Source organism: Pagrus pagrus (genome assembly GCF_965226575.1).
Source record: "Pagrus pagrus genome assembly, chromosome: 4".
Taxonomy (NCBI): Eukaryota; Metazoa; Chordata; class Actinopteri; order Spariformes; family Sparidae; genus Pagrus; species Pagrus pagrus.
In genome coordinates, this window is record NC_140188.1 from 15375961 (window position 1) to 15398475 (window position 22515).

The window sequence follows — 22515 nt, forward strand, 5'->3', positions numbered from 1 at the left end:
TGTGTGTGATTGTATATAACTGTATTATTAGGTCCATCCAATGAAAGATGAATTTGTCCACTCAAAGACTTTTTTTTTCTCCTCGCTGGTTTTATTTTAAGTTTTGTTTACAGATGTTTAAAGTCACCACCCCCACAAAGTTGGTCCTACATGGGGTTGTATGTCATTTACACTAGATTTTATACATGTAACATAAAGTCTTTTGTAGGGCTGCGACTTTTATTTTCATAGTTTATTAACCTGTTGAATATTTTCTTGATGAATCGATTGGCTGTTTGATCTATAAAATGTCAGAAAATTGTGCAAAATGGCGATCAGTGTTTCCCAAAGCCCAAGATGATGTCCTTAAATGTCTTGTTTTGTCCACAACCCAAAGATAACCAGTTTACTGTCACAGAGGAGTAAAGAAACCTGAAAATATTCACATTTAAGAAGCTGAAATTGGAGAATTTTCACATTTCTTTTTCTTAAAAAAACACTCAAACAGATGAATCGATTATCAAAATTATTACCACTATTATTATTATCACATACTTTTACTCCCCACATTCAAGCACAAATATCTGTACTTTCTACTACTTACATTTTCCAAACAGGCTTGTTATTTTGGCCTTGATGCATTTGAGGGAAATTATCAGTTATTTTTATTTTGCATTATTGCACATCACAGCAACATCACAAGACTGATTTCAACCTATCAGTGCATATCACGCACGGCAGAAGTAGCAAGACGAAATTACGTAGCAGACGGAAGCAGACGGAAAGGGAGACTCAAATGGGGAGAAAAGGCGTGTGGTTCAGCTTGATTTGCACACAAATGACCATTAGAAATGTCATTCAGAGGGATACTTTGAGTACATTTCAGAGCCTGTACTTTCTTACTTTTACTTGAGTAAAGAATTTGAAGCAGAAGTTATCTCTATGTCTAGTTGAGTAAAGGTTGTTTGTACTTTTGCCACCTCTGATTTAATAATTGAGAACTAATCAATTCATCAATGCAGCTCTAGAATTTTGAACAAAAATCAAAATACGTTGAACGCAAAAAACACTAAATTGCAGCAGATTTATGTAGCCGTAAAAGTGTAGAAAGAAAAGAATAAATGTTTACTGCCTTGCAGAACACTTACATTAGCCGATTCTTGTGTTCTTCGTGTTTTATGACTGTTTTACAATAAAGTCTTATAGAGAGAAATCCCTCGTAGAACAGCCAAAGATTCTTTCAAGAAGAAAAGAACTGAATCTCCTGCACTGCAGTGCATCTACAAGATGTATGCTCCGCAATGGGAACTAACTGCGGTGCTCCTTCTATTCCTATTTCTGTTTTCTATCACTGTTGCCACACACATGCATAACTGACAGCTAAGTGAAACATTCTGAGCCAACGTTTGCTGCAAGTGATCAAAAGGCATTCTGGGAAATACAGGCAACGATTAACTGGAATAGAAGTAGACAAGGCAGAAAGTCGATTAAACTTAATTATAAAACTTAAAAACAGGTTTGAAATGTAATACTGCAATAACATTTTGAGTCCCATTTGTGGAAAGATTACCAGCATCTCACTTCTTATTCATTGACGAAAAAAGAGAAGAAAAAAAAGTTTGTTCTATCAACTATGTCTCAAAATGTTATTTCATCTCTTCCAGGTCTCATTCTCGTCACCGGCGGTCTCGCAGTAGGAGTGACAGCCGCAGCCGGCGAGGAAGCCGCAGCCGCAAAAAGAGCCGCAGCCACAGTCGCCGGAGGAGCCGCAGCAGAGAGCGGGACCGGAGCCGGCGCAAGGTCCGCGACCGTGACAGGGAGAAAGAGAAGGACAGGGACAGAGGGAGGGACAGAGACAAGGACAGAGAGAAGGAAAAGAATAAAGACAAAGCAGACAAAAAGGGGTAAGTGATGAATGACCTCCTACATACGAGCACGCATGTACAGGTAGACACAAAACACACCAAACAAGTGTTGAGTTGGCCCAGCTCAATCTAAACTGCAGGACGGACTCAAATATGGAACTCAGTCTCAGCTCCTCCGCCTGTCCATCCATCACTCGATCCTTCCATCGATCAGTCCATCATTCTCTTTCTTCCTCTATTTCCCCCTGCAATCAAGCGCAAGGCTACACTGGCCTTGTAATGTGATATAACTCCCTCTTGTAAGAGAAGATGTCATGAAGACGCTGCACAGGTCCAGTTTTTTTGAGAATGTTTTGGTCACCAGATGATGTCTGATGACTTTAAGTCTACTTTTCACCCTCTGGGCCCACCTGCAATAAGCCAAGAAACATAACAACATCATATGCATCTCTGATGTGCTTATACCAAGAAAAACAACAATAATGAGAGCTACTTATTAAGATGAGAAATGTTGGCAAGCTTATGTCTTCCAACGCTAGAAACAGGTTTCAAGTAGTGGCCCTTTAAACAGTCATACACGCCACTACAGGTATAACTACCTTAGAGGCCTGTCTTTGTCTCGACCAGAATAGCACCCTTAATTCCTCCCCAGTGCGCCGTGCTCTAATGTGATTGGAGGCCACTGTAATATGACTGGTACCCAGTTGTTGTCTGTCATATTGAATGGCACAGATGTGTGTATCAGACTATAGATCCCATGAGTGGTGCCGACCAGCTGCTGTGATACATGTCAGTTTAAGAGACTTCAGTTCCCCTGGTAAACTGTATATAAACTCATGGTACAGTCTATGTTCTGCTCTTGGCAGTTAACAGATAGGTTTGCATGTAAGTGCATGGATTGAAAAGTGTATATTGTTATAATCAACGTGTGATTTTTAAGATGGACACATCCTATTTTTAATCCAGATGTTGATTAAGCTGCTATTTGTTTGTGTTTTCCAACAAAGAAATACTTGGAACACTTTGCACATGAACTTGTCGGAGAGAAAACATTTAAATTTCTCAGCTTGTCATGGATTTACGAACAGAAGTTCGAACGGTCAAAGTTTTACAATTTTTACGACTGTTTGATCCAACTGAAAATGATCTCCATCCCTCAGATGTATTCTTGATGCAACAGTGCAATCACATGATGAAACTTATAACTGTAGCAATGGCCGTAAGACCAGACTGCAGTATATATGCATCTGATAAGATTTTTTAAACTTTACTTGTGTGCCACTGTCAAACTGTCACAGCGCTCAAACAAGTTTTTTTCTGGAAATTGTGTTTGTGTGCTGTATCTCATTAAGTCAAGTAAATGCTAATTTTGAAGAAAATGTATCTTTGGCAGTGAATCTTAACTCATTTCATGTATTTAGCAAGTACTATACAGAGATATGACTGAGGAAAACATGCACGTGATTAGAAACGGGGGTTAAACATTTACATATTATTCAAGCTATGCCTTCTTGTTTGCTTAAAAAACCCATTTTGTTAAATGGTCTTTTAAACAATGTTTAGTATACTTGTTGGTAGAAAAGATAGAAGATATTTGTTGATTGAATAACAAGTCTTGTTTAAAGCATTTTCCCCATATTTAGCATTAGTTTTTCAAATGATTGAGGCTTTTTCGGTCATCTGTGTGTGACTAGAACATGGCGATTTGCTTTAAAAGGAAAAGTGCTCCGTTTATTTGAAGCTATTACATATTGCCTTTCTTAGATCGGTATCAGGAAAACAAATAAAGCTAACAGTGAAATGTAAGGCCAGCAGACTATATCTATTTTCTTATTAAGGCTTCAATATCCTTCAGCATCGATAGGAATCTCCTCCTTTATCTCTGACCCCGCTTTAGCTTGTCTGTGTGCACGTGTGTGTGTGTGTGTACGTAGTAAGTTTGTCAATTTGTGTGTGTGTGTATGTGTGTATTCCCACCTGTGGCAACGTTAATATATTTGAGACTGTCTATTCTTCTATGTGGCCTTCAAATTTACTGAAACCTGTGGTGGTATGATGTTGGAATAACTTTGACTAAACCCTGTGGTGCTGACCTGCCATCATACCGGGTGATATACGCTAATAAATATAGATAATTCCTGCTTTGTTTTCCTTAAATCGCACTCGTAAAGATGGTTATTTGAATCTGCTTCATGTTGATTAGATAAACAAATGATAATTTTGCCTACAAAATTATAACATGCAGATTTTTTTGTCACTTCAAGTCACAATTGAATGACAGTTGTATTGTTTTTGCTTCTGTAATTCACAGTTTAGCAGTTAGAAAAAGACAGGCAGTGGGTGGAGGGGGTGGATTGTTCAAAAATGCATAGTTGTTTTGGTTGTTGTCAACATTTTAACATGAATTTTACATCCACTAAAACAGTATTAGATAATCACTAAAGACATACTAAAGAAGCCAAAGTTATGTGATTATTAGATAAAAATACACCTATTGCAATTTGTGGCATTTTTAATTTTAAATTCTTGCATATTTTGTGCAATGTTTGAATGAATTCTTCCACTTTATTTTGACTTTAATTGTCTCTTAAAATTCAAATGAAGTTGTTCGACCTGTGGAGCGTGATATGATGTTATCAACGTCCAAAATCTGCCTGACATGGATGTTCCTGTTATCCCCCAGATGCTCCCGCAGGAGTCGAGGTGTCTAACAAGTCCTCCTTTAGCAGGAGAAGCAGTGAGATGTTTCAGGAACATGTAAAACAAGACTTTCTGCACTACATCCTGTCTATGACAAGCCACTTCATTTTCCCCTGTCTCTTCCATTCTTCTTCTTCTGCTCTTAATGGTGATGGGGGTAGGATCTTTATGTAAGCCCCTGATCCTCACACACTTACACACACACAAACACACACACACACACTCTAACACTCCAACCTCATTTACATCCAGGTTTCCTTTCTGGGTGGTAGGAGAGGAGTGAAGCGGTGTGATGTCGATGGTGGGGCGGGGTGGAGAAGAGGCTCAGGAGCTTTATAGTGTCTGTCAGGATGAAAGAGGGGCCCCTCAGAGCGGCACCCTGACACTGACTCTGTGTGTGAGCGCGCGTGTGTGGTGGTGTTGTCGTCATTAAACATTTAACACTCCTCTAGTATGACAGCAGGCAAGTTGGTGCTCCAGCGGCATGTTTTCATGCAAAATTTATTGAAAAAGACGAGCCGTTGTTAAGAGATCTTGTTGCCTTTCACTAGTGGCAAAGGGTAAGTGGGTGATTGTAGGGTTCTGTGTGTGTGTGTGTGTGTGTGGGTGTGGGTGTGGGTGTGTGTGTGTGTGTGTTTACCCAGACTAGTGTACAGGGTCGGTAGGTCAGCTTTGCTTTGTGTAATCCTCTGGCCTTGTATTTACAGAGACAACAGAAGAGCTTCCTTTAACAAATGAACCAGCCTTAAATCTGTTTGTTTGTTTGCGTTGTTCTCTTCATTGATGGTTTTCTCAACAAGAAGACGCACTTGTTTATCGTGTTTTGTTGTATATTCAGCATTGAGATAAATATCCCAGCAGCTCCCAACCTTTTTTTATCTTGACGTGCTCAAGTACCCCTTTAGCAACATCACTCGTCATGTTTCAAATATGTTCTTTTTAATTGACGTGAAATAAAATGTTATTTAACACTATTATTTATACAAAGCTTTACATAGTTACAATATTTTTCAGATATAAGACATAATGATCCTGGAGTTGTTGCATTGTTGAAGTGTGAACTTGTACGATTTATCCATTAGTTTGAGGGGAGGGATCTATTTTTATTTCTCTGCTTACCACAACAGTTAGTAGTAACTAGTTTTCAGTTTGGTTTTTTTTGGGTCAGATTGTTGATAAACTAGTAAATTAGTTTGAAAATGTGCTTCTCACTGTCCCACTCACAACACATTGGTCACACGTCACAAGTGTCCACCTATCAGCCTTGAATAAGCAAATATGCAGTAATTGCAGTAAAATGCAGTAAAAAATGTATCAACATGTACCTCAAAATTGTGCTTAAGCACGGTACTAGGGCAAATTATAGTGAGGGTTAACCATCACAGATTATTCTAAATTTTAACATTAAGATTTCCATTTTACTACAAATGTATATTGGTCATCACCCTCTTTGATTAATTATGATGTGAATCATATCAGCCCTAAAGAAGTAACTTGTGTGGGAAACTGAGACCTGCTGTCAGTTAATTGGTAATTATGACAATACATTAACTAAAGACCAGCCTCACACACATTTATAATCCTATTTGTGTGTTTATTTTTGCTTTAAAGTTTTCTGAATTTTCTTTAAATGTTTTGAATTAGCTGAGATACTCAACAATGTTACTGTGTATCCACTGGGATTCACTGAAATATACAATGGGCAAATTACAAAGATGAGCAACAAATGACTTTTCTCTTCATTGTTGTCCTCAAAAAATGTGTGTGTAGTACAGTGCCTTAATGAACATACATGTACACAGCATAGCATTTTCAACCTGCATTAGATTTAATTTATTTTTTTTGTAGAGGGACCATGTGCAATATTAAAACATTAAATATTAAACATAGTCATACATCCAAGTGGACTCAATACTTCCCCTTTACTGCTTGTGGCTTGAGTCAGGTCAGGTTGTATTTCATTAATGTTATTTGTCAGTGTTTTTTCCAGGAGAAACAAACAGTGTTAACAAGAGCACATCTGCCCCCAGGCAGATAATTGACAGAAGTATAATTTAAGTGTAACGGCATCCTCCACCTGATGTTCTGAACCAATTCCCACCTGTAATTAATGAGCAGAAATGTAGAAACTACAGTTAACAGATGGCTGTTCTCCAAGTGACAGGTTTTTAAAAAATATATTTGTAATTACATGTCAATGTTTTGAAAGGTGTTGGCATCATTAAGTGCTGCAGAGGTTCAGGCTTTGATCAGGCCAAAGAATTTGGAGTATGGATGGAGTACAGTCAGGACCCATTTTTCTGCACGCATACACAAAGGTATCTTGCATTACTTACCTTTCCACATCCGTCACCATCCTCAATCTCCTTCGTCTAAGAATTTGTCTGCCTTTCAAGAGAAGTCTTCACCTCTTTCCTTTGGGCGGCGTCGACCTATTGGCTTCCCTCTGAAACCGATCACTAAGGTAGTGAAAGAGCGTGGGCTGGCTGCCTTACTCCACATCCTCAATCAGAGAGGTCTGTCCAATTAGGCTGAACTCCTTGTCTGTGCTGGGTCACAGGAGGAGCATCAGCCCATCTGACTCAATTTCATGTCATTTGAGTGAGAATTGGGCAGAGGCTGGGCAGCGGAGGCACAGAGGGCAGTGTGGAGACTTCTCATGGCAGCGGAGAGCCGTCTTTTCCCTGTGCATGTAAAACTGGAGCTGGTATAATGAGCTTAGGGTTAAAGAAATGAAATGACTGCCTACCTTTCATTAAAGCCTTTTTGATGTCTTTAACTATTAGAGAATCATTTAGGAGTTTCTCTCTGCTAGCGAGGGGCAGCACTCAACAGCGGTGTTACTCTGTGCTTGTCGAATTGCTTATTTTCTGAGGGTGGAGTTTCTTTTTTAACAGTCTTTAAAATAAAGAATGTTTTCCTGACACTTTTGTCCACAGAGCAGTCCCCACCAACCCACCCGTTCCCATCTCTTTCTGTGAATGTGATTGTTTAGTAATTCCTCTCATTACTGTGTTCCCCCCTGACAAGCTAAACAGAACCCAGCCTCGCCACAGGGGTCTCATCAGGACCCGCAGGCCTCGGTTTGGCTAGCTTTGCTCCATCGCTCAGCCTTAACCTCTGGAAGCCTAGAGGCTGCGAGGCAGAGAGAAAATAAAACAAGACCCCAGATACAAGCGCACACACACACATTCGCACTCACTGCTGTTGATTTTCTCTCCCTCCTTGCCTCACTCCGAGGAAATGATTGTCTGCTTCTTTGCCTCTGTTGAACATCTATCAGCTCATTAGTGTTGGTAATACACAGAGAAAGTAAGTGTGTTTGTGTGTGTGTTTGCGCGTATGTAGCCCCTGCCTGCGGCATCCTCTCAGCCTGTTGGGAGTGTGTGTATGGGTGGTGAGGATGGGACCACTGGCTGCTGCTGCTATGTGTGTGTGTATATGTACGAATGTGTGTGTTGTCTGCACTCTTGCAGGACTCTAGGCTGTGTCTGGCTCTGGGAGCGGGTCTGGGGAGGTAAGAGAGACTTCAAACACCGTCCTCGGAAGGTTAGGATACACTCACATTGACTTAAATCAATGAGCTGTAAGTGTGTGTATTATTTGTGTGTGCGTCAAGGGGGGTAGCCTAGTGGCCAGGAGCAAGAAGAGACATGGGTGAAGCTGAGGGAGGAGTAGGTGTTCATGTGTGTCTTGTAAGTGTGTGTGTAGTTTAGGTGGGGGCTGGGTGGTTGGATGAGTGTGTGTGAAATAGGAGTAATGCCTACATGCAAAGGGTGGACAGCACACACACACACACACACACACACACACACACACACACACACACATATACACACAGGTCCCAGTAGACACACACATGCGCACACAGAGTGGTGCAGCTGTAGTGTTTCTTGGCCCATGGCTGTATGTAGTCATTAGCTGCTTTTTTCCACACAGATAATGAGCATAGATTGGATAGAAAACAGCCTCAATCTTCACTAGATGGACATTTATTTACGCACACATAAGGCGGAACAAATGCCCTGTTCAGATCTGTTACCTGGCTCCTTGACCCCGAGTTCAAGGCAGGAAAGAGTGAGCAATCTAAAAACTATTATCAGTCTATTATAAAGTTATAATGGAATTATTATGGGAATGCTGTAATCTTAAAGAATGCTAATGCGGCTTCTTGCCCGAGACCGTTTTGCGTCAAAGCGCCATGAATCTTTATTCCGGCACACAATCAAATAAACTCCCTATAAAGAACTGTAGTTAACAGCACATTCACATTTTTTACTTTTTATTCAATAGAAAATTCAATTATATGTTTGTAATAAAGGACGGACAATGAAATAATTGATAAAAAGCTATTTTAATGGCGCTTTATTAATATGTCTAATGCCCCCTTTTGACCGAAGCAAACCAAATGTTGCTCCAGGCTTTGCATGCCTATTGGTATCCAAACATGACTGGTCCTCGGCTCACTGTTGCTTCAATTTGGCGTACGAAGTGACAATCTTTTGTTTAATCTCCCATTGATAAATCAGAACATGCTACACTAGCTCTGGTTTTTAAAAATATGCCATAAGCAGTTTTAGTTGGTCCTTGGTCACGATAACCCCACACCCAGACCCAGATATAAGTGGTTCTTTTTTCTAGACCAGCAAAGTGTTGCTGTCACTCTGGAACCAGTTGTCGTGGCTGAGAACCAGTTATTTGGCTGCTGAAATGCAAAAAACTGGTTCCAGAGTAGACGCTGACTCCGAACCAGCACCTGAACCGCTTTGGTTGAAAAGGGCCATCAGTGAATTTTAGCTCCCTCTTATAAGCTTTTATGCAGTCTTTACCGGTGTATATGGAGCTCTTATTGTGAAAAGTAAAACATTAGTAGTCAACTGTAATTGACATGTGAGTGGAATAAATAGTTTGCTCCTCTGGTTCAGACAATGGATCCTTGTTCTGTATCCAAAAAAAATGCAATTAACGTATTATATAAAAACTAAAAATCATAGTATGTATACTGTGTGTGTGTGTGTGTGTGGGTGTTTTTAATAGAATACGTTAATTGCATTTTTCATTTAACACAGAAAAGACAAGCTCAGACGTTACATGACAAAATCGGTAGGAAGGAGTGAAAAAGACAAATAATGATGAAAGAAATCATGGGCATTATATCCAAGCACTCTCCAACTCCCGTAACAAGAAAGGAAAGCTGTTTTTGCCACAGAAAAGGTACAGAGACAGACTTGACAGGTTGAGGAAACCCCTGTCATACGGAAGATGACAGTGTCAGTCCAATATACTGTATACTAAGTAAGAGTCCCAGACTTTATAGAAAGCTTCCACTGAGGAGTGAAGCACAAATGTGATGTTTTGATTAGGGATACACTCTTACAAAATGTGCCTTTAAAGGAGATGAGGATGTTTTTCTGGTTGTCTCTGGGAATGTCTGTTGTGGTTTTTATTTGCCCTTTTTTTTTGGCAAGACCTGCAAAAAACAAACAAACACAACAGCAAAAAGGAACTAAGTGGAGGAAAAGATCAACTTTCGGTCAAACAATATTTTCCTATCAACAGTGCCGACCCTTGTATGATGAAGGAGAGAAACAGTTTAGAAGACGGAGGCGATCGTGACAGTGAATATTCCTATATGTGGTTCAGATGTATGCATTTATTCAGCTGAATGTTTTTAGAAGGAATTTCCACTGACATATTCGTGCATTTAATAGGGCAGTATCAGAAAAGCTTACCGGCAGCTGAAAAGAATCACACTTTTTTGTTGTCTTGACAGTCACTGTAGGAGATGCTGTGTGTGCCTCAGAATGACCTCTCTCTCTCTTTTCTGTGTGCACATTTGTGTTTGTGCAGAGAGCGAGCGAGAGAGAAATTTGGCCACTTTTAATCACAGGAGAGACACCCTGAGCGAGCGATAGAGAGCTGTGACAATCCACTTAGTGCGCTCTGTAATCTGTTTAACCATTTAGTGAGTTGTTAGAGGAGTATGCAAACACTCACACACACACAGAAAAAAAAAAACACACACTAGACACCCTGCAGGGCTTAGCGGTGCACAGGACAGTCTGCCTCCTGAACTGGGTAGCGATTTTAGCGCTGTAACACGTTTAGAGTTGTGTGTGTGTGACTGTGTGTGTGTGTGACTGTGTGTGTTGATGTGTTTGAGACCTGCTGTAGCCACTGAGAGAAGCCAGGCCTGGAGCATGATGACAGAGACCAGACCCGGCCAAATAGAAGATCCCCCAATCCAATTACCCTGTTCCTCTCTTTTATTTTCTCTCCTCTCCTCTCCTCTCCTCTCCTCTCCTCCTCTCCTCCTCTTCTCTACTCTCCATCTCTCCTCCTCTCCTCCTGTCCTCTCTTCTCCCTCCCTTTACGGCCCTGTCTTCGCAGAAGCTCATGATGGCAGTCCTGGCTGCTGCTGTTGAAGTGGCTGGCTGCTCTGCTTTATGGATCAGAAGAGGATGCAGGCAGGATTATAAGCAGCAGGTTATGAGCAGCAAACATGACAGGCCAGCTCCGATTTAGGAGGGTTATGTAAATGTGCTTGTCGACAAAATATGTTTCTCTGCCCTCAGTATTTTCTCTCTGTCTCTCCCTCTCTCTGGAAAAGCTGGATAGTTTTGGTTTGCAGGAAGCAGAGTGGTGTTGAAGGCAGGGAGGGGAGCTAAAAGAGAAGATTGTTATGGAGAATGATGTGTAAAAGAGACACACCGTTAATGTTTAATTTTCTCCAGACTCCAGTGCTTATTCATCTGCACCAGGGGCAAGGAAAGGTGTTGACTGAAGTCTTTATGAGAGAGGCTGAGAGTGAGAATACATTACAGAGAGAGGTGTTCTTTTTAGTTTGAGAGAGCAGACAAAGTAACGCAGAGGAGAGCTGGGAAAGATAGACGAGACAGGGAGCAGAGCAGTGGAGAGTTTTTTCAGTTGGCAGAGAGCAGCTTTCGTCATGCATTTTAACCTCTGAGGCTGAAATACGGCTCTGCAGGTCGTGCCTAATGGCATTGATCATTACAAGAATACCTCCTTCAGACTGGGTAAACAGTTCTCCAGACATACAGTTAAGTACCATGACTCAGACGTGGAAGTAAATATTGCCTGAGAGAAGTGTATAATAATCATTCTCAGCGGAGGTTTGAAATCAACAAATATTTTCTTTTAGAAACAAAAGAGTTGTGAGCACAGTTACCAATCAAACAAGTGTGTGTTTGTTTATTTGTGTCACTGATTGAGTTGGCGGTCGTACACAGTTCATATCGAACATTAAGCAGCCACAGGAAAGTTATGAAGCCTCTCTCCTTCTCTCCCTCCCCTCCCCTCCTTCCCATTTAGTCCGCCACTTTTTCAGCACAAGTTTAGATCTCTGGGCCGATGTTTAATTCATTTGTACTAATGTCTCGCTCACTCATGCTCTCCTTCACTCTCATGCGCTCCGTCTTGCTCTCTCGCCAGCCTTTAGTCCCTGCGGTTCTTTAATAGAGTTGTTTTACCTTCTGTCTCACTCTCACTCACTGGCACACACAAATTCACACACACTGCTGTCTACTTTTGCCAGTCGGGCACATGTCAGCTGTCGCTGGGCGATGTGGCTAAAGTCATTCTCAGAATATTCAAAGGGATGTTTTACAGTATTGTTAGGTCACAATAACATAAAAAGCAATCTGTAACTGAACTCCTCATGTACACTACTTTTTTGTTAGCTTTTAATCACATTTTGCTTGTTGACATCAATTTGGGAAGGAAATATTCACATTGATGATGAAGATGATATTGAATTAGTGCCAGCTGTGGCTCAAATACATGTTGGAGTCATACCTGATACAACATCAGGATGATGCCAGCCTTCTCCGTATGTATCTGCAGGCTGCGTTAAAGCATTAGCACCTCTGACTCATTCCTTTTGTCCCTGCCTTTTAAGTCAGAAACTTTGCTCTGCTTTAACGTGAACTTTTCTGTTGTTGCAGGTTTCATCCGTCTTTCTTTCCTCTCGGTATCTCACTATGATTCAGTCCTTTTCCTCCTTTTCTACCTCTGCCTCTCTGTTTCTGCCTCTGTCTGTGCCCAGATCTGACGGCATGGAAAGTATATACAGTCATGTATAAATATCTCGGGCACTGCTGTCTAATCAACACAGTGAAATATTTCACTTTCACCGACTGAAATCTGTCAGTGCTGAGCTCTACGTGGGAAACGTTTTTGGGGAAAATGGTGGAGTACTTCAGAAAACGAAGCGGAGTAGCAAATCATGTCGTTGAATTTTCAAACACAAATGAATAATGCTGTATTGCAGTTATACATGGGTCATAGTTATGTAGCTTGAGTTGTTTTTATATGGTCATGCTGTATCTTGGCATCTCTGATGTAAAGAAAATGTATCACTGCCGCTGAAGTTGTTTTGATACCTTACTTGGAGAAATATAAACATGTTTTCTACAGATTGTTGATTGAGCAAAATAAGCCAAAAACCATCATCTAAACACAAAAAGACAAACAAGAAATTTGTCTAAATAAAATGGTCTAAACTTGGCTGAATTTGAATTTATGTAAGTACTTATTTCATCACAGATTTAGTAAACCTGATTATGATTCTGACCAGACATTCAAAGCCAACTTTTAGTTTGTGATAGTTTTCATTACTCTGTGCCACGGACTTAGAGTAGGATTTCATTTGCAAGGTGTCAACATGTGAACTGTAGCACCCGTTCTGTCCTAAGCATCTGTGTGCACATGTAAGTCTTTGCTGTGTTCGTTTGTCTATTTGCATTAGTGTGAGACTTAGGTTAACTTTTCTTTGTACCACTTTTCCTTGAAGTCTACAGGCTCACACACTCTTGACATCTCTCCCTGTTGGCCAGACTGCAGAGCGCTCGGGGCCATGTTGTTTTGTCTTCTGACGGACAGACAGAAAGAGAGAGAGAGAAAAAAAAAGAGAGACTTACCCTGGCCAGTGATTACGCCAGTTTGACACCGCAGACATAGAAGAGGGGGGGGAGGGGGGATCAGTGCATGAAGAGAAGTGAAAAAGGCACCGTAGAAAACGGTGTGTAGATGATATGAATAACAATGTACGCGGTATGTCTCCCTGGACCCTGATAACCTGCAGACCAGAGCCCGCTCCCTGTGACAGGCTGGCCTTTGTGGCCACTTTATCCCGCCTGTACACTTGTAAGGTAGAGCCGGGATAATCGCACCTAATCTAATTAAGGCTAAAGAGGGCCATGACTGAGGCTGGCCAGAAGCAGACTGGGCACTCTCACACACACACACATACACACACATCAACAAACACAGCTCAGCAGCAAAATCCTGTTTGCATCAGAAAAATAAGGTTGTCATATTGATTATGCAGATGAGGGGCTAACGGGGGCTAACTGCCTCTCGGCCAGCCGGTTACAGCTGACACGAGGAAGAAGGGATTAGGACAAATGTAGCTTGCTGTTTTCTTTCTACCATTTTGCATGTACCACTTTCAGGTTCACAACAGCATTGTTGCCTTTACTACTTTTTCGTTTGGTGAGGTTGAGACAGTTTGAAACAGTTTCTATGGAAGGAAGACTTCTAATATTCAATTAACTGGTTTAAATCAAAGTTTTTTACAGTAGACGAGATCATTTTTTACAGCTTCGTAAATGTAAGGATTTTATGTTTTTCTCTGTCATTTATGATAGTAAATAAAGATTCTTTGGTTTTTCGGACTGTTGGCTGGACAAACGAAATTGTGATGAGCCTTTTTCAAAATGTTTTGCCATTGTATAGACAAAACAATTCATACATTAATAGTGAAGATAATCGGAAGATTAATCGAAAATGAATGTTAGTTGCAGTCCTACCAAAAAATGATGCAGTCAGTTTCTGGCAAATTTTGAACAACTTAAATTGCTATGACATAATGCACATTAACAGACAAATGTACAGATACATATTAATATATCCTAGGGCTCCACAATATGTAAAATATTTCTTACACCTGGAGAACAAAATTTTTAGGGCAGGGAAACTCTGCAGCACTACAGTACTTCATCATAATGCTGTGATGTCACACATCTGACCTTTTTATTAAAAAAATTCAGCTTCTGATATTTGGATCTTGGACTTGGACACATTGTTGTTTCCATAATATTTTTGATTGATTTGAGCGGCTAGAACTAGCAAATATTTGGCATTTTTGCCTGATTAAACTACTTAAACGATTATGAAAACTGTTGAATTAATTTGATAAATTGACTAATTGTTTCAGCTCTACTTCTGGGTACAGTAGCCTGCAAGAACATATTGTGGATACATGGTTGTTAATACACTGTCTGCGTAGGTAGGTGTGTTTGTGTGTGTGTGTGTGTGTCTGTGCGTGCACGTATGTGTGTGTGTGTGTGTGTGCAAATGCGTGGGTGCCTGTATATGTGTACACACTTGTCTTCAGGTGTGTGTGTGTGTGTGTGTGTGTAGCCAGCCGGCAACCAGATTGCTATTTCCCCCCTCTGCCCCTATAGAAAGGCCTGGGTATTCTCTGGATGAGGGTGTGATGTACAATTGAAGGGCAGGATTGAAACTGATTACCTTGTTAACTCCTGGCACCCACTGGCAGCTTGAAATAGACCTGAGCGCCAGGGCCTGATTTGCAAATGAATTACCTCTCGCCCGGCCCTCCCCTTCCCCCCTCCCCTCCACTCCCCCGTCTTCCTCCCTCTCTCTCGTTCTTTTTTTTTTTGTCCATTCGATGCCAAGATCATCTTTTTATATTGTGCCATGACAGATGCTGTGCCGGGCTGCCATTGTTCCCCATCAGTTTTTCTGGGGCCGCGAGGAGAGCCAAAAGATTTCCACATGTGATTTTAACACAAGCGTCCCCCCTGCAGTACAGCCCAGTGCTTTATTCTTTGTATACCGGTACTGCAATCTACAGAGTTTTGGAGCGGGCGGAAAATGTTGGGGAGCGTCATTGTCTCTGTCTCAATGACGGGGAGGTATTTCTCTGATTAGGAAAGGTTCTAATTGGGAGGTATGAAAAGGACTGCCGGCTATTGAAGAAACCGCGGGGAAATTGATTGCTCTCCGTGTCTCCCTTTTGCTTTTTCTCTCTCTGTCTTTGTCCCCCTCTCCCTCTATGTAACACACTAAAAAGAAGTCAATTTTCTTTAAAACTTGGCCCTGGTTTTCATTTCCCTTCAGCACAGAGTCAGTGTGTATAGGCTGAGAAGAGGGAGATGTGGGCAGTCTATAGAGAGACGAGCTCGCTCTATGGTGTTTAATCTGTGTTTAGGATACGTGTGTATATGGATTTGTGGGTCCGTCGAGTTTTTCCTGCCTTAAAGTGAGTTGAAGATGGTTCATCAACCATGATAATGTAATACTGATACATGATTTATTTTTTCAATAGCAAAATAAATGCCTTGTGGCACAAGGCCTCATTTGCCTCCTTCTGCCTAAAGTAGGGACTGTTTTTTTTGCTTTCCTTTTTAAAATGCGACTGAAACCTTGTTATTGATTACATTATTTCACATCTAAAATTTAGATTGAAAAAAGCCGGGTTTTCTCAACCATTATAACACCCGAGCTGTTTTGGGCACCTCCTAACTCAATGCGGAGAGCATCAAAATTAACTAAGTGACAGATCTAATGATTGTAGTGTAGTTCCCTTACCAAGTTTTATCATTAAGGTTTTTGAATATAAACTTCTCCAACTTTTTGTACACAGGCTTGGTAATAATAATGCACCTCTTTCTTAATAGAAATCGAGGATGTTCAGTAACCATGAGACATGTAATACAAATCTTGCAAAATTTCTAGAAATGTAGTCCTTAAAGTCCTGCTCCACAAGTGTTCCTAGCACTCTTTTTCACTTGTGTGTTGTCCACGACCAGGTGTCAGATATGGGCCGCATATGAACAGGTGTGAATGTGCGTGTGTGTTAATCGCAGAGAGCCGAAAGGCAGGTCATAAATCACCATCTTCTTTTCTTATTCCTCCTTTTCTGACTTTTTTATTGACTGCACTTAACCCTCCCTCAGAGAAACATTAAGTGCTGAATTTGTTAGCCCCATTTTTAATGGACTGCTTTTCTCCACCATTTTGGGATTATGCTAAAGTAGAGCCCCCTCCATTGGGAAAGGGGGGGCGGACACTCGTGAACCGCAAATGTATGCGTGCATTTGTGTGTGTATGCACGCTGAATTACATAGAAAGCATAGAAGCATAAGTCTGTGTTTTGTTCCCTCTTGTGTGTTCTGCATGGAAGAGTGACAGCCCCTGACTTACCCCTGCATTATCCCTTCCTGTGTGTGTGTGCCTGTGTGTGTGCCTGTGTGTGTGCATGTGTGTGTGCATGTGTGTGTGCATGTGTGTGTGTGTCTCCCCCAAGCCCTCCTCTTTGCTGTATAAAACCCTGAGAGGTAGCTCTGATAGTACACACACAAGAATACAATTTCAATTTCAATTGGCAGCCCTGTTAAAAAGGAGCTATGGAGATGGCAATCAGGCCTGGGGGAAAGCTGAGCTCCCTGTATTATTGTGTGAGTGTGTGTGTATGTGTGTGCGTGTCCCTTGACTACTTAATATCAAGCCTTAGCCTTCTATTAGTTAAACAGGCAGATGTCACTGATGTGGACTGTGTATTCGTGCATTGTGTGTTTTATTTGTGTGTGTGTGTGTGTGTGCATGTGACTGTGCTTGCTCTGGTGTCCCCATCACATTGACTCTTTAATAAATATGCCTGCCATTCTATCAGCAGTCAAACAACATATGAATGCTCAATGACACGCTTGACAAGGCATGCAACTGTGGCAATTGGGTTGCGCGCACACACACGCACACACACTCTTATGAATGATGTCTCTTTCATAGCGTTACAGTGTCCTGTCTTCCTTTTACTGCTTCTCTTTTTCCCTCCTCTCCTCACTATCTATGACTGGTATCTGGTTGAGAGTCTGCTGTACACGTTATGAAAGAAGAAATAGCCGAGTCGGGCTTAAAATATGGTAATAGGTTGGTGATCTTTATAAAAAAGCTTAATTCTGGACCCCTACTTGTGATTTCATATTGAAGAGTTTTGTAGAGTTAGCACATGCGCGTCCAGGAGGTGTTCTAGGCATAACAAGATTAAACTGGCCGACAGATCATTCATATTTAACAACTTTTAAGTTGTTGTGGTTTTTTTTTTCAGATTACAAGTGTCAATCAAACAAAACGGGCAATTGAATTCCGTGGTCATGAAATTTTGACGAGCTGTTAAATTATTTTCTAATAATTTTACAGACCAGAGGAGTAATTGATGAGTTAGATTATCGATAGTTACAGCTCTGAATGTAAAACGTTTTCATTCTGTCAACCTTCAGTTGAAAATAAATGAAAACGAAACCTAACCTTATGCTACATTCACATTGTACTCAGATGGTCCCATTTGGGAAGTCATTCTTCCAACTTCTGTATATTCATGACGTATTCAATATGTACACAATCATGTCAGAATGTGGGATTAACGTGGACGCCAAAAAGAAGTTGTTCTACATTTTATTGCTCAGAGCATTTAAACAATACTTTGACAGCTGTTTCCAGTATTTAAGTGACAAGGAAGAGCAAAGGAAACATTACAACACTATGACTTTGGCAAAGGTTTCTTACCATCACCCAATTTTTACTTTCGTCTGCCATATTTCAGCTTCATATGACGTCAACTTGGCAACTCATGTACCAAAGTTTTCTCTGACTTTCTGAGTTGCCGTTCCAACGACGCCATTCACGGAAATTCTAACAGTCGGACAAATTACAAGTGTACCATTACATTCATTGTCCCAGAGGGGGGAATTTGTCTTGCAGTCTGATAAAATGGAGAAAACACGCAGAGCGAAATAAGGTACATGAACAACATAATAAGATGCATAAAACATGAATGTATGAACTGACAACAGGAAACCTGACCGAAACCTAGCCATGGCCAAAAACATCATCATCCCCCAGTAGTTAAATAAGGAAACTGATCATCAGCTGAGTCATCATAGAGATAACAGAATTATTCACACTGTTAGATCTGGCCTTTTGTAGTCCAAGTCTCTGCCCGGAGGGGAGAAGCTCACACTCTTCATGTAGAGGATGAAGAGGACACTGTAACATAACTCGAGCCTTAAAATAGCTCCTTCATTGAACATGTAAGACAAATTCTGCAATTTTTGTGTGTGCTCTGGTGCAATAATGTTCAACCAGATTTGTACAATACTAGGATGCAAAAAGGGCATTGCCACAAAAAGTGAAACTAACACATGATTTCGATTGACCTGTGTGCCTGTCCTTACTGCCTGCTGACAGGTGAGTGGTTGCTGTTACGTGTAGGGGACAGTTAAAGGGTTCACATGGCCAGTGGAAGAGATCCAGTCGAAGTGTGCCTGATACTACGTGGTAAACCTGGCCAGCAGTGGACAGTGAAAGGGTTAAAGCTTCACTCAGGACAGCAGCCCTGAGAGGTAATGCATGGCTGATGAGTGCTGGGCTAATGGGCAGCTCTGTTAGCTGGAAATCAAATGACTGCCTCTGCATTTTAAGTCCCTCTGTCGCCTCCATTGACTGACTAAAGATATTTATCTCCGCCGTGTCAAGGGGTGGGGGGGAGAAGAGGAGGAGGGGGGTTCAAGCAAAGAGAGGAAGAGAAAGAAAAAGAGAGGGGGTGAGGGAAATAAGGGGACCTGAAAAACCTGAAGACCTAATGCAATTATTAGAAACTTGACCACAAATGACAACTCATCTGGTGCCGGCTCTGTAATTAATTGTCTGCTAGCAGGAGCGCAGGGGTTTGGGAGGGTGAGGGATGGGGTGGGGTGGGGGAGAGAGAGCAGAGAATGAGAGGCAGGTGGGTGATTGGGAGAGGACAAAATGACAGGCGAAGAGAGACACAGGGAAATAGATGAGGTAAGATGAGGCAACAGCTTAAAGATCCTCGTTAGTGTGAATGAGACCATCGAACCGAACATGTACTTTGAGTGACAGAGGTCCAGAGAAAGCATGGGTAAGACGGCGAGAGGGGATGACGTGGATATAAGATGGGAGAGGCGAGGGGGATAAAAGAGCTGGAATGAGAAAAGTGCAGACAGTGTGATGGATCCAGTGACCATGTTAAATTGGTCAATATTGACCTCGCCAGGGCTCTGTTTAACACTCACACTTGTTTGTCCAGTTTTACTTAATTGACTTTGGATAACTAATTACCATTTCCCGGAAACAACAGCACATTACTCTCTCTCTGTCTCTCCCCCTCCCTCCTCTCTTGCTTGCCAGTCTCCGTCTTTCTGTCTTGTAGCTTTAATGAAGAGAGGCCGTCTGCATGTGAAATACCCCAAAATCTCGGAAACTGAATGATGCAACGTTTCGCCTTTTAACTCACCTGATTGGTGGTTCAGTCCCAGAAATTCCCCAAAAGACTTTTCACCCAAATGTCCTGGCAGGTCACAGCTGTGAAGCTCAATGAATGTCCATTGGCTGTGGCATCTTAAAAGGAAACTTTGCCGATTTTGAACCAGCTTTGTATCGTTACAGTGTGGACAGTATATGCACAATGAACAATGATTAACTTCCCTCCATCTTAATGCGCATTTGCTGTCAAAAGTAGTTGGTGGAACTACAGATTGAACTCGTGTTTTTTTTGTATGCCCACCTCTGTAGACTTTTTTCCAAGGATGGCAACAGAACCATTCAATTAAATCGTACACTTCAATGCCCACTCAATGATTGGATTAACGAACATGACTTTTCCTTGCCATCCTAGAAAAAAAAAAAACGTGTTGAGAGAAGGATGGCTCACGACACTCGGATCAAACTGTCAAATTTGGCAGATGTTCATCAAATATAAATCAAGCTCTATTTAACTGTAATATGAGAGAGTCTGTGACAAAGCCGACATTTTTTTCCTTCTTGAAAGTGGACGAGCAGAAACCAAGGCCTGGTTAGTCTGGTGTGCCCAATGCATTCTGTCTGTCTTACTGTAAGTTTTCTATCTTTTGTGTAAAAGTGAATACCACAGCCCATTTTCTCAATTTTCTGCTCTAGTGAAGAACTAATTTGGCATTTTATAGATATCAGGTCTAAGATCAGTGTTCATCAAACAAGCTTTTGATCGAGTGTGAAAATACACAATTGTGACTTGTGCGTGTATTTTCAGACACTGAAGACTCAGAACATCAAGTATTTGTTCTATCTTTTTAATGAAAGCTTTTTGACAAAAGCGGAGTAAGTGATTAAATTAATGACTGCTGCAATGTGTTTAGCTACTTCAGTTTCTGGGCCCTGAAACCTTTGCATGTTGGCTCAATGTCACAGCTTACTGGGCCATCGTTGATGCCTACTGTGTTTTTCCTACAATAACAAGTCAAAAGCTGTTTCTATCCAAAGTACCCGAAGCTTTTAGTTCCAGGAACTACTTTTCAAGAAAAACTTCAGCTCGTTGTTGTGTGCTTTTCCACTGTGGTTCAAAGACCTGTGAAGATTAGAGAAATTAGTCCATTCGGCTATACAACAACTTTGTCATATGTCCAACTATTGTATGCTTTCTGCTGTAACTCCATGTTGACGTGACGAAGCACAGTGAACAAAAAAGTCCCTGTATTTTTTGAAAGCACTACCCCCAGAACAAAAACTTTTTGGGGGATAAAACAACGGCCCTGGAACATAATTTAGACCCTGATCCCGTAGGTGGAAACACATGAAAGGTTCCTAGTCTCCAGGAAAAGTTCCAGCTGTGGAAACACGGCCAAAATGTCAGTTGTGAAAAAGACCTATTGTACCAACATTTTCCTGAATCAAGTCGATGACTAAATGGTTAAACATTACATTCATTTTGGCAGACTTCTACCTGAAGCAGCTAGTATTTGGAGAACTTGGGGTACGGCTTCTTGCTCAAGGTCATATAAACAGGAAGAGCCAACCCCACCAACCCTACCTACCTCGTCTACAACCTCTTATTTTCAGATGATTATAAAACAACTATGGACTATCGTTGACAAACTAGTTATTATAGGCATAGTACAGGAAAAACAGTAGGCTGTATTGCCGCTTTAATGATAATAATTGTTTTGTAAGATTTTTAATGTGCCACACAGTTTCTTGATGGAAGAAAAACTAAATTCCATGACGTGACCGCTACACCTGTCACAATAAATCCCGAATCACTGTCTGTCTGCTTTATTCCTGTCTCTCCATGTCTTCACTTCATCTCTCCCTCCCTCCCTCCCTCCCTCTCTGCCTGCTGCGTGCCCGGGCTATAATGTGCTCCTATGGTTGTAGTAAGCAGGCCACAGTGTCTCTGAGGCCTTGTGCTACACCACCATTACTATCTGGCTTGCCTCCACTACAAATTGGATGAACAGGCACTGACACATTTTCAATATTATTACATTAAACCAAGTGGATTTTGATTGATAACCTAATATTGGCCTAATGCAAAACATCAATCATGGCAAGTATATTAATTATTTAATATTGTGGCGTAATTCAGAAATCGATGCCGCCTCTGCGTTGAAGGCATGGAGGGAGGGAGGGAGGGAGAGAGGGAAGAGAGAGATAAGGAGAAAAGGAAAGCTCAGTCCCTGAAGACCTCAGCAGATTATATGATGTTTTGAAAAGAGAGATGAGGATGTAAAATGCTGTGTGTGTGTGTGTGTGTGTGTGTGTGTGTGTGTCTAATGGATAGAGCGATCCCTTCGGCCCGGGTGCGGACAGCGCCGGACAGCTTGCCCTTGATAAAGTCAAGACAACAGATGACAGAGTGGAGAGATTAAATGCAAGTGAAGAGCTTAATAAAGGCTGGATCACAAAAATAAAAGACAGGGAGAAAAAAAAGACGTGGTTATAAAAAAGGAGTGAGAGGGGGAAGAAAAAAGCGAAGGGAAATGAGTGGAGGAGGAGGGATCGAGCGCTGCGTCTCCCCTGTGTTAGATTGTTTCTCACTAATTGCGCTTCATTAGCGGATTACACACACTGTCACCACGGTAACAAA

General features: G+C 41.3%; 1 protein-coding gene across 2 annotated transcripts in view; it reads left to right on the forward strand.

The window, feature by feature from the left end:
- rsrc1 (arginine/serine-rich coiled-coil 1) overlaps window positions 1-22515 on the forward strand; it is a 124208-nt gene that overhangs the window by 21025 nt on the left and 80668 nt on the right. For both annotated transcript variants that reach the window (XM_084351147.1, XM_084351146.1), the window contains exon 4: window positions 1644-1883. In XM_084351147.1, coding sequence (XP_084207273.1) covers window positions 1644-1883 — 240 coding nt within the window. The remainder of the gene's footprint in view (window positions 1-1643; window positions 1884-22515) is intronic.